General features: G+C 36.0%; 1 protein-coding gene across 1 annotated transcript in view; it reads left to right on the top strand.

Annotated features, from left to right (window-relative positions):
• Nucleotides 1-398: 398 nt before the first annotated feature.
• Nucleotides 399-12131, top strand: part of Apool (apolipoprotein O like) — a 71667-nt gene continuing 59934 nt past the window's right edge. Inside the window, exon 1 of the mRNA XM_026413124.2 lies at nt 399-470. Within this exon, the coding sequence (XP_026268909.1) occupies nt 426-470 (45 nt within the window). The 5' untranslated portion in view covers nt 399-425. The remainder of the gene's footprint in view (nt 471-12131) is intronic.

The raw sequence follows: 12131 nt of genomic DNA, 5'->3' as shown, positions 1-12131 counted from the left end.
TTTGGTTCTGTACTCTGAAGACCTGCCTGGCATAGAGTTGGCGCTCAGTGAACATGCTCATGTATGGGAAACATAACATGTTCTTCATATAGTTATTTTTAAGGCATTGGAGTTGGATATTAACTTCATGTCTCAAACTCATGTATGCCTGAAAACAAAAATAACGAAAAGTTCTGCACTCAAGGAAACAATTTTCAACTGGGCTATGGAGAATATTCTGAAAGGCTTTATTTGGGATCTGGGTGGCCAATTACAAGGATAAAACTTTATCTCTGAAAGACAGGTCACAGTCTAATTGCATTAGCTGCCAAAGCGTTGGTCTGAGGGCGGAGAAAGGGCGGGAGCCTGCTAGAAAAGGGCGTAGCGGGGCGGGGTTCTCGCGAGAGAAGTCTCTTTGAACTGCTTTGTCCCTCTGCGTTCTCCGTATGAAAACTGGAGCCGAGAGGGCCCTAGAGATGGCGGTCGTTAGGGTGAGTGAGAATAAACTTGCTTAGTTTCCTTTTACTTTTCCTTCCTTTTTTTCTTTTCTTTTTTTTTTAGTGCCGGCAACATTCTAGTAACTCTGGAAAGTCTCCTTCTAACTTCCGAAGGTAGTGCTGCAGAAAGCAGCAGGGTGGAGGCGTGGGAGTGAAGGACTTTGTAACATTAACATTTGAAAGTTCAAGACACCTGCCTCTCAAGAGTTTCCGCAGCCCTGGACACAGCACTCTCCTTAGTTCCCAGTGGTTGACTGTTTACACAGCAGCGTGGTACATTCTGGGAGACCGCTGGGTGAAATTGGCCAGGCAATGAGCTGCTTGCAATAAAGAGAAAACAATCCTTGGCAGTTGTCTCGGCGCCCATAGCGTAGTCTCATGACTCTGTAGAGTTTGTTCAAATATTATTTGAGGTTAAAACATAAAACAGTCCAGTACAGAGACGCCCCAGAGTCTGTGCAGAGTGCAAGTTTATACATGGTGTTGTTAATCTCAGTGTTCTAATAACAAATCTATTTCTTTTGAGTTTTATAGTGAGAAAAGTGCTTTTACTTAGGAATCCGAGCACAGGAAGTGACGCAGCTGGCTGCAGTTCCCTAAGAAGGTTTCAAATATTTATGTAGCGTATTTCAAGTGTTAAATATTTTTGCTAGACTTGAAGATACAAATACGCATAATTAAGTTCAGCCGAACCTGATTTTTAAGTCAGCTTAGTATCCATCCTGATTTACCATTCTCACTTCATTTCTTCAGTTCTACCACTCATACTTCATCTGAATTATCACAACATCCTCCTAACTGAATTCTACCTCTAGTCTGGCTCTTGTGGAATCCATTTTCCCCAGTGCTGCCAGAGTACTTATACCAAAATGCAAATCTGAATATGCTCCTCTGCTAAAAAATCTTTATGGATACTTCTTTACCAGCCTTGTGGGGTCAAATCACACTCCTTTGTCTAGAATATCTCACCCTGCCTTGACTCTCCAGCTTCATCTCCAGACATTTGGAAAACTTCCTTTTTTCAATATTGAACTACTTGCTTCATCCCTCCATGTCATTTTTATCTCCTCTTTTCTGCTGGCTCTTAAGTGTCCTTTTCCATCCTCATCCAATTACTTTCTACTCATAGGTCATGTATTCATTTGACAGATATTTATGAGCAGCCTCCCTATTTGCTATGCACAAAATGCCTTTTATAAGAGAGTGTCTCTGTTCTCCCAAGCATAGTTTAAATATTTCCTCTCTGTGCTCTCAGAGACTCTCAGCATACTCCTGCCATAGTATTTCTTACACTACAAAAATAGTCTGTTTACCTGTCTTTTCTACTGTCCTAAACTAAAATTTCTTACAGACAATAGTTATAGCATGTTAGTCTTTATATTCTCAATAGCCAGCATGGGTCTGGTTTATATTGCATATTCAAAAGTTATACATGATTTAATAAGTACCTGGCAAAGAGAATAAAAGAGACTAAGCAGTGGAGATGCAACATAGTACAAATGACTATCATTTCAGAGTAAGGGAAATGCCTTACATCAAGAGAAGTACAAGGTGCTCTTAAGGTTCAAAGGAGAAAAAGTTCACACAGAGTTTGAGTAGAATAAAAAATGGCTTCATGGAGGAGGTGCAGAGACAGAGGGAATGGTCAGTGGTTATCAGAGCAAATCAGAAAATAGTTCTATTAGTGAAAGCTAGAGAAAGAAAATCTTTTGATTTGATCATTATTTCATGACCAGGCCCTGTGCTAAAACACTTTATATGTTAATTCATTTATTCTCAAGACAACTTTATGTGGTAGATATTTATCTTTTTTTACAGATGAAAAACTAATGTTTAGAGTAGTCAAATGCCCAAAGTCATAATGCTAATAAGAGCTGAAGTGAGATGAAAAGGTATTAGAGTAATAGAGATCCTAGATTGTAGGAAGTTAAAGAAAGGATAAGAGATGGAGAAACGTTATTCATTTAGCACCCAATTTGGCTATTTGCTTTACATGTATTTTCAGTTTAATCTATTTGATGGCCCTAAGAAAGGGTCATTAACCCATTTTAAAGATGAAAAACTGATGCTTAGGAAAAGTGCTTGTTGCAGGTCTTATAGCTGAGAAGTGGAAGAGCCAGACCCAAACACAAGGTTTTTTGGCTTCAAAGTGTATATTTAGAGAAGTTTAGTGGTTAAAGGAAGGAAAGAAATTTGGGATGGGGGAGCAAATTCCAGATGAGTCTTTTAGTTAAAAACAGGAGGCTTGTTGCAAATTTGAAGACGAGGACAATGTGCCAAGAGCTAGTGTAGATTGCAAGATAATAACATTAATCACTGCCATTATGTTATTTAACATTTAATATAAGGTATATATTTCACTAATTACATTCCTGTGACTTTCTCATTTATATTTCCCAGTGGCCCATTGAGTATATACTGTTACTTATCATCTTTAGTTTTTTTTTTTTTTTGTAGTTGTAGATGGACAGAATGCCTTTATTTATTTTTATGTGGTGCTGAGGATTGGACCCAGTGCCTCACACATACTAAGCAAGCGCTCTGCCACTAAGCTACAGCCCTAGCCCCCTTTTTAAGTAAAATAATGGTGTCATATTTGTAAAAAAAAAAAAAAAATTAAAAAAAATCTTTTTAGTTATAATTCAATGCCAGAATATACCTTGACATTATCACAAAAGCATGGAACCCAACTCTCTCCAATACATTACCCAACACTTCACTCCCAAATGAAGTGTTGGGCCTTCATTTTCTTCTAGTAGGTGCAGGGTTTCTGGTCGAATGTCCTTGATCCATTTTGAATTAACTTCTGTGCAGGGTGAGAGGTAGGGGTGAAATTTCATTCTTCTACATATGGATTTCTAGTTTTCCCAGCACCATTTGTTATAAAGGTTATCTTTTCTCCAACATACGCTTTTGGAACCTTTGCCTAGTATCAGATAACTATATTTACATGTCTCTGTGTCCTTTATTGTCTTCATTAGTCTTCATGTCTGTTTTGGTGACAATTCTATGCTGATTTTGTTACTGTAGCTCTATAGTGTAATTTGGGGTCTGGTATTATGATTACCCTGCTTGACTTTTAAAAAAAATATTTTGAGTTATAGATGCCCACAATGCTTTTATTTTATTTATTTATTTATTTTTATATGGTGCTGAGGATCAAACCCAGTGCCTCACATAAGCTAGGAAAGTGCTCCACCACTGAACCACAACCCAGCCTTGCTGCTTCACTTTTCTCACTAAGGATTGCATTGGCTATTCTGGTTCTCTTACTTATCCACATGAATTTCATAATTGCCTTTTCTAGTTCTTTGAAGAATGTCCTTGGAATATTGATGGGAATTGCATTGAATCTGCATAGTGCTTTTGATAATATGACCATTTTGATAATATTGATTCTGCCTATCTAAGAACATGGGAGGTCTATCCACCTTGTAAGGTCTCCTTCAATTGCTTTCTTTAAAGTTCTATAGATTTCATTGTAGAGGTTCTTCACATCTTTTGTTAGATTGATTCCCAAGTTATTTTTTGAGGTATTGTAAATGGGATAGTTTTCCTAATTTTTCTTTCAGCAGATTCATCATTGGAAAACAAGAACACAATTGATTTATGGGTGTTGATTTTATATCCTACTTTGGAGAATTTATTTATGAGCTCTAGAAGTCTTTTGGTGGAGTTTTTTTGGTTCTTCTAAATTGAGGATCATGTCATCAGCAAACAGATTATTTGAGCTCTTTTCCTATTTTTATCCCTTTAATTTCTTTCTTTTGCCTGATTCCTCCAGCTAGAGTTTCAAAGAATATGTTGAGTAGGAGTGATGGAAGTGGGAATCCTTGTCTTGTTCCTTTCTTTAGAAGAAATAATTTTGTTTTTTGTCCACTCAGTATAATGTTAGCCTTGAATTTGTTACATATAGCTTTTACAATGTTGATGTAAGTTACTTCTATCCCTAGTTTTTCTATTGTTGTGTAATCATGAATGGGTACTGTAATTTTTCTAATATTTTTATGTATCTATTGAGGTAATCATGTGATTCTTTTCCTAAAGTTAGTTATGTGGTGCATTACATTTGATTTCTGCATGTTGAACCCAACTTGCATCCCTAAAATGAAAAACGCTTTATCCTCAGCACTTTTTAATGTGCTTTTGAATGCTGTTTGCCAAGATTTTAACAGGTATGGAAACTAAAACTTAAAATGGTTAAGTAACTTCCTTAGTAGTAAGTGGTAGAAATAGATCTGAAGTAGTACAATCTAAATCTAGAAGCTGCACTCAACCTTATTTCATAAAGAGGTGGTAAAATTGAAAGGAAAAATGGAGGGATTACCCCTGGCCAAAAGGATCCTTGGCTTTGTAGGCCAGGATAGGTAGATCAAAGGTGAAGAACATAACAGAAAGATTTAAAAGAACAGAGAAGGGAAATGGGAGACCTCATATTGGATGTCTGTGTCTTCCCAGTGTAAGTTCATCTAAGAGAGGAAAAGTAGAATGTGTCTTTAGGAGTTCAAGAATGGAAAAGGCTTGGATATGGCATTGTAGGCAATTTATTAAGGCATCAGTAGACATCAAATAAAATACTTGCATAGAAGTGAGGGCCTAGCTGATGTTATCTTTACTGTTGTGACTTTCTCCAGAACTACACAATCCCAAAAAAGCAAAAGGAAAAAATGGGTATGCACAAGTGCTGAGTGTTGGCAAGGTAGGAGTAATAAATGACCTGGGGAATTTATCCAAATTGTTGTACAGACTGAATAAAGATACAAATGAAAAAGGATCAAAATGATGGTCTAGAGTACTAGGAGATTGTCAGACATAGCGAGAAAGATGAACAAGCTCCAAGAACAAGGGATATGCAAATGGCATTTAATTTTAGTGGGAAATTTTCAAGTACTGAAGATCTTGGAAATGAAAGCATATCTAAATTGCAGGGTAAGGTGCTACCAGTGGTGCATGCCTGTAATCCCAGTGGCTTGGGAGGCTGAAGCAGGAGGGTCATGAGTTCGAAGCCAGCCTCAGCAATAAGAGGTGCTAAGCAACTCAGTGAGACCATGTCTCTAAATAAATTACAAAATAGGGCTGGGGATGTGGTTCAGTGGTTGAGTGCCCCTGAGTTCAATCCCCTGTACCAAAACAAAAAAGAAAAGAAATGGCTAAGATTTGTTCAGCTCTTGGGGTTGAAGAAGCTTAAGGAAGCATCTGTGATCCAAACTTCAACTTATAGTTGGACATCAGCAAGATGGCAGAATATGACTCTCTATTGTTTATCCTTCCACAGATATATCAGTTCAAACAATTGTCCATGTATGAAAGTAACTTCATAAGTGATTTGGAAACAAGGTGAATTAATACAAATTTAAGAGGGTGGAAGGTGGAAGGTCAGTTTTATAACACCTACACAATCCCTTCTCCAACTGGAGGCAATATGAGGAGAGAGATACCCTCTGCTTGTGCTATAGTGTGGATCCTAAATGTCCTCTAAAAGCCCATGTTCTTTGTTTCTAACCTGTGGTGCTATTGAAAGGTGGTTAAACTTTTAGGAGATGGGCCAAGATGGGCCAAGTAGGTCATGTGTGGTGTACCCTTGAAGGATATATTGGGACCTTGGCCCCTTTCTTTTCTCTTTATGGCTGTCATAAGGTGACAGACTTTCTTTTCCACAAGCTCTAGCCATGATATACTTGGCTACCATAGACCCAAAGCAACAGGACCAAGCAAACTTAGACTAAAACCTCTGAAACTGTCTATCATCTTTTTTTTATTCATTCAAATTGAAGTATTTCTCATTCTTGGTATGCTGTGTAGTTTTCAGTTAATACCTGTAAGTTTCGGGTATTGTGTTATAGAGCTCTGTATCTTATTCAACACTTCTGATTCCTGGTAAAGAAACGAACAGTAGTGCCTTGTTAATTCCATTAGTTTATAAGTCAAAGGTTCCTTCCATCCTCTATTGACATACCTGAACAAGGATGGAGTTTAGGAGGCCTACTGGCAGGCCTCTGATCTTACTATCCTGGCTTGGAGGGGAGGGGTATTTCCTTACTGCTCCCCTCATGGCTTCCATTAATAACACAAGGCTGGGTGGGAGGCTTTTTGCCACCAATAGAGGTGAAAATTTTGACTATTCACTAAGTCTTCTCTGGTACCCTAGTGGGGAGTTGGAAGAATGCTTCATTACCACTAAGAGTTCATAGATGCCCAGGCCCCCTATATGGTTTATACTGACATATTGTGGGACAGGACTCATTACTGCCTTGTAGAGATAAAGTCTCAAATTCTCTAAATTCTCTAATGTGAACCTAGATTAATGGGGAGTATTAGAATACCTTGTTTCAGTCTTCCCAGGATGGATATCTCTGCTTTCCACTCAACCTTTGCTTGTGGAGATGACTGTATGGTTTTAGTTTTGTTTGTTGTATCTGGCTATAGTAGAGTTGAAGTTTTCAGTCTTGCTAGGGTGCTTCTTTCCTGGTCTTTTGGCTATAAATAATAGATTTTTTCTTGGGTATTTGTGAACACTGATTGCCATTTCAATGTTACTGGCTTCTCCAGCACCCAGCCCAAGATATATGAGGCAAATAGAAACCCGGGGACCTTTTAGCAACCAGGGAAGCCAAGGCAGGAGGGTTGTAAATTCAAGGTCAGCCTCAGCAACTTAATGAGACCCTGTCACAAAAAATAAAAGGGTTGGGGATATGGCTTAGTGGTTAAGCACCCCTGGCTTCAATCCCTGGCACCACACACAAAAAAAAGAAAGAAACAAAACCCTAGGACTTCACCACATCATTCCTCAGATATCGAGGTCCCTTTCTGGTCCATCTTCTTTTCTCCAATTTTTAGTGCCTACATAAATTTGTTTTCTCTCTAATGTTCTGGATTTTGAGCTATAATGAATGGGAAGAATTGGAAAAATATATTGACTGCATATTTTCAGAAGTAGAAATCCTCTATCATGTCTGTCTTTTTTTTAATAATTATTCTGTTTATTTGGAAGCAAGGACAGTTTTCCACTACAGTCTGTTTATCATATAATATAACTGTTAAAGGGTAAAAAGGAAGATCTCTATTTCTGGAGTTTTTTTCAAATCCTGAATTTCTTCTCAATCTATAATGAACCAAACACAAGATCAACACCTCTTATTGGAACTATTTTACTTATTTGAGGTTTTTTTTTTTTCAGATCCTGAATTTCTTCTAAATTTACAATGAAATAGCCATGGGATTTGGAACATTGCTTCTGAGATAGACCCATTTGCCAATGAGAAAATCCAGTTCCAACTGGGGAAATTTAATGAGTCCCAGCCTTTTCAATTTAACATTATACCTACCTTGTAGAATAATAAATCCAAGTATCTATCTGGTTTGAAGAAAAAGAGTTATTTATGACTTTATAAAAATGGAACTATGTAATGTAAAATTCCAAAAAAGTCATATGGTGCTACATTTTGTTTCTTTTTCTTAGGAGAAAGAAGTTATATGGAAACTTCCATGTTTTCTTCTACTCCTCTATGTATAAAGTTGAAGGCAGGTCATGTTATAGGATACATCACACCTTCTTAACTAAAAAAACTACTCATGCTACTTTTCTTTCAGCTTTGGCCACATAAAAAATATTATATCCTCTATGACTCCACAAAACAGAATGAATAAAACTGTAACACAGCAGCCTCTCATTTATGGAGGTGAATAGGGTTGCATCACTGGACTCAAACTGGATTGTTTGCTTTTTACCATTCTTTCAACTAAATGTAAGCATGCATTTAGCTGCTATACAATCTGGTGCTTCCACAGAAGAATGAAAAAATTTAAAATAGCAAATGTTCCAAGGCTTGAAAAAAATCAAAAACAGTCTCTTTCTCTAGAACAATCCCTCCTTTCATCCAAACGTGGATTTACACATGTAAAAATATGCATTTGTACAGGATCTTCTTAGGTATATCATATATGAAATCAATCTTGTTTCTTGTCTTTATGCTTTTTATCACATCAAAGGCTTAATTGCAAAACTGGATCTTTGTTTCTGTCCAGTAAATCTATGTCACAAGATGAACCATTCTAACATTTCTTTCTTTTCAAATTACAACAAATATTTGGAATTTACTGCTGCTGTCTCAAATGTGCTTATCATAATAGTGGCTAAAACTGGAAGACTTTATTTAAAAAAAAAAACCTGAAGTCATCTATATTTGTCAGTTATTAGTCTTCTTGTTTGGAGCAAAAGGCAAATAATTAAAAAATATCATGATTTAATCATCTATTTCAAGTTAAACAGCCTTCAGCTTATAAAATAATTCTTGATAATGAAGCAATAATTCTTGATAATTGCAACAGAAGACTCATATCAGTTTCTTTTTTCTTCCTGGAGAAGTCAGCAGGATAACTGCATCCTAAGGTCTGATTTCTGTGTTAAATCTGAAAGGGGGAACAAAAGAAAAGTAGTCTTTTCCATTCCAAATCATTGAGGAAATGTTATAAAAGTATCCATATTTCAGTAGGGAAGGTGGCCAGATAAAAGAAGCAGGACTAATCTCTATAGAAGATAACAGAAATACCTGCTATGTCCCGAGTCCATAATTTTGTTTTGAGGTGAATATAAAAGCACTTAAATATCAGGAAAGTGTTTGATGTCCTGTGTGATAACTATTCTTGACTGGTCCAGTAGAGCAATTGGCTTACTGCCTGCCCTCGCCTCCACCCAAGGCCCAAATGGCCAGATGGCCAAGGAGCTCCTCAGTCTGCCATCTTCACTTCTCACATCTCCCCTCCATCATGTCTTTTTAGCATCCTTTTCTTGTAATATTTGTCTGAGTCCCACCATAGAGGGTTATGTAATCCTTGAGAGCAGGAGCAACCTTTTTTTATATTTATATCCCACATGCCTAAATACATCACCTGCCTAGAGCAAAATGTTTAGGAAGTGTTTGTTGAATATGTTTAAATCTTGAAGGCTGATGATATAACTCAGTTGGTAGAGTGCCTGCCTCACATGCACAAGGCCCTGGGGTCAATCCCCAGCACCACACACACAAAAAAATCTTGAATTATTCTGTGCTTTTGTAGATTGACTCACTCATATTCTTTGCAGGTAAATTTTTCCAGTTGTTTGGAAAAAAAATTGTTGGCTGGTACTAGGGATTGAACTCAGGAATGGGCACTCGACCACTGAGCCACATCCCCAGCCCTATTTTGTATTTTATTTAGAGAGAGGGTCTTGCTGAGTTGCTTAGTGCCTTGCTTTTGCTGAGGCTGGCTTTGAACTTGTGATCCTCCTGCCTCAACCTACCAAGCCACTGGGATTACAGGTGTGCACCGCTTCACTGGCCCCTGGAAAACCTGAAAAATGGGGCTATACTCTATCTCTGCCCTGCAGGTAGAATAGATCAATTCATTCTTTGTGTCACCACAGTACATACCTCTTTTATGCTGCTTAGAACTATATATTACATGTATTTTTATGTTTTTCTTGCTGAATAAACTGAGATGTTCCTTAGAAACATAGACCATGTTTCATTCACTTTTGTAACTCAGACTTTGGAAATATAGTATATAGTAGACACTAATATTTGTTGAATGAATGAGTGCATTTTGTGATGCCAATATAAACAAGTATAGAATTTATATTTGAATATTTGTATTTAAATGTATTTAGAAGGAAAGTTTACTGTGATTACAGATTTTAAAATATATTAATTTCTAAAACCAGGATATTATTAAAGTGTAATATACCTATTTTTTTTCAAAATTCCATTTGAATAGTTTACTTTTAAAATGGCTTTTGCTAGTGTTTTAAAATTTGAGCATTTATTTCATATTAATCAATAATGTATTTGTAGGAAGATACATTAGAGCAAATAATTACAATTTTCTAAAAATAATGAAATACATCAAATCACAGATGTAAGAAGCAAAGAGAAAACCATCTAGAATATACTACACCCATCACACCCACACACACACACACACACACACACACACACACACACACATCCTATTCCACTCTACACATTTTGTTCAAACTGATGGAAAAAAATAAGTCTAGAAAACATCCACAAGAAAAAGATGCATTACATAAAGGGGTGCAGAAATGAAAAATACAGCATGCTTTCAGAAACACAAGTCAGAAAATGTATCTAAAGGAGAGTATTCTTTGTAATTGTGCTGTAACTAAGGGTTGTTAAATTGTACTTCTTTTTAAAAAAATTTTAGATGTATGGAACTTTATTTTATTCATTTATTTATATGTGGTGCTGAGAATCAAACCCAGTGCCTCACACATGCTAGGTAAGCACTCTACCACTGAACACAGCATCAGCCCCAAATTGTACTTACTTGCGTTTCTTTTGAACAATTGAGGTATCTTTTAAAACAAAAATAAACTCCAATACCAAAATTTCCACTTATGCTAGTAGAGGAAATATTTGACTATGATCTATACTGTATTTTATATAATATTTACACTAATGTTTGGCTTCAAATAGTGGCATACAGTTACTTCTTTAGGATTTTATCTTTGATATTATTTTAAGATAAGTGTTTGATTTATCCTGAATTGGCTATCTCTGGTATTCTTTTATATGCAAGAATTCTTTATTGTATTAAGACTGAATTATCTAAAGATTCTAGCTCTGAGAAAGGCTTCTTCTGTTCAATAATTTAATGATACTGGTTAAATAACAAGTACAGTAAGGATGCAAACATATTTTACAATATAACTTTTGCTCTAAGGAAACAAAGTTTTGTTTCTAAAGAGGACATAAATTTATGAAAGGGATGATGTTTTAAAATCATGTCCATTTTAATACTATAATATATACCAAAAAACTTAGCAATTCGAGTGAGAAGAGATGTATGTATTATAAAACAGTAAGGCCTCATAAACCTTGAATTCTGACATTTAATTTATCAGTATTGAAGTAGTTAGCTTGTCAGATATGGCTTGGGGTTGAACATTGTTATGATATATTCCAGGAATTTAAGGCTGTTAGGCTGGCTAAATCAGAAAGGTTAATTTGGGTTTACTGATAGAAGCTGAGATTGAATTAGAAAAGTCAAGATTATAGAGTGCTAACATAAATTTGAATTTAACTTCAAGGCAGTGGGAAACCCTTGAAACAAATCCAAAATAATACAGTGAACACTTAAAACACAGTTGAAACTTCCTTTGTACCCCTCTAACCATGATTATTCCTCTTGCTTCCTGAACTACTGCATAACTACTTTCCTGATGTTGGTATTGAACATTGCCATACATGTATATAGGCTTTTACCATATGTATGCATATTCTAAATTTTATATACTTCTTTTTTGTGTGCTTTTATGTAAGTTTTATTTATGCTGCATATATTCTTCTGCTACTTATTATCAGCATTGTTCATGATTTTCATTCGTGTCTACATGTATAGGTCTTGTTTATTTATTTTCACTGCTGCTAGGTATCCCATTTTAAAAATATGCTACATTTATTTTTCTATTAAAGGATATTATGATCACTTTCCCCATCATTTTCTCTATTATTTTTTTAATTTTCCCCATCATTTCTCTATTAAAAATAATGCTGTTGTGAATGATCATATACATGTCTTCTTGGACTCCTGTGAGAGTTTCCCTGCTTTACAATAATATAATGGCTACAGACTTTGGGCACATTACTTAACATG

This window comes from Urocitellus parryii, chromosome X (genome assembly GCF_045843805.1).
Source record: "Urocitellus parryii isolate mUroPar1 chromosome X, mUroPar1.hap1, whole genome shotgun sequence".
In the NCBI taxonomy this organism is placed as follows: Eukaryota; Metazoa; Chordata; class Mammalia; order Rodentia; family Sciuridae; genus Urocitellus; species Urocitellus parryii.
The sequence above is the reverse complement of the archived record's forward strand: the minus strand, read 5'-3'. Positions and strand labels throughout refer to the sequence as shown.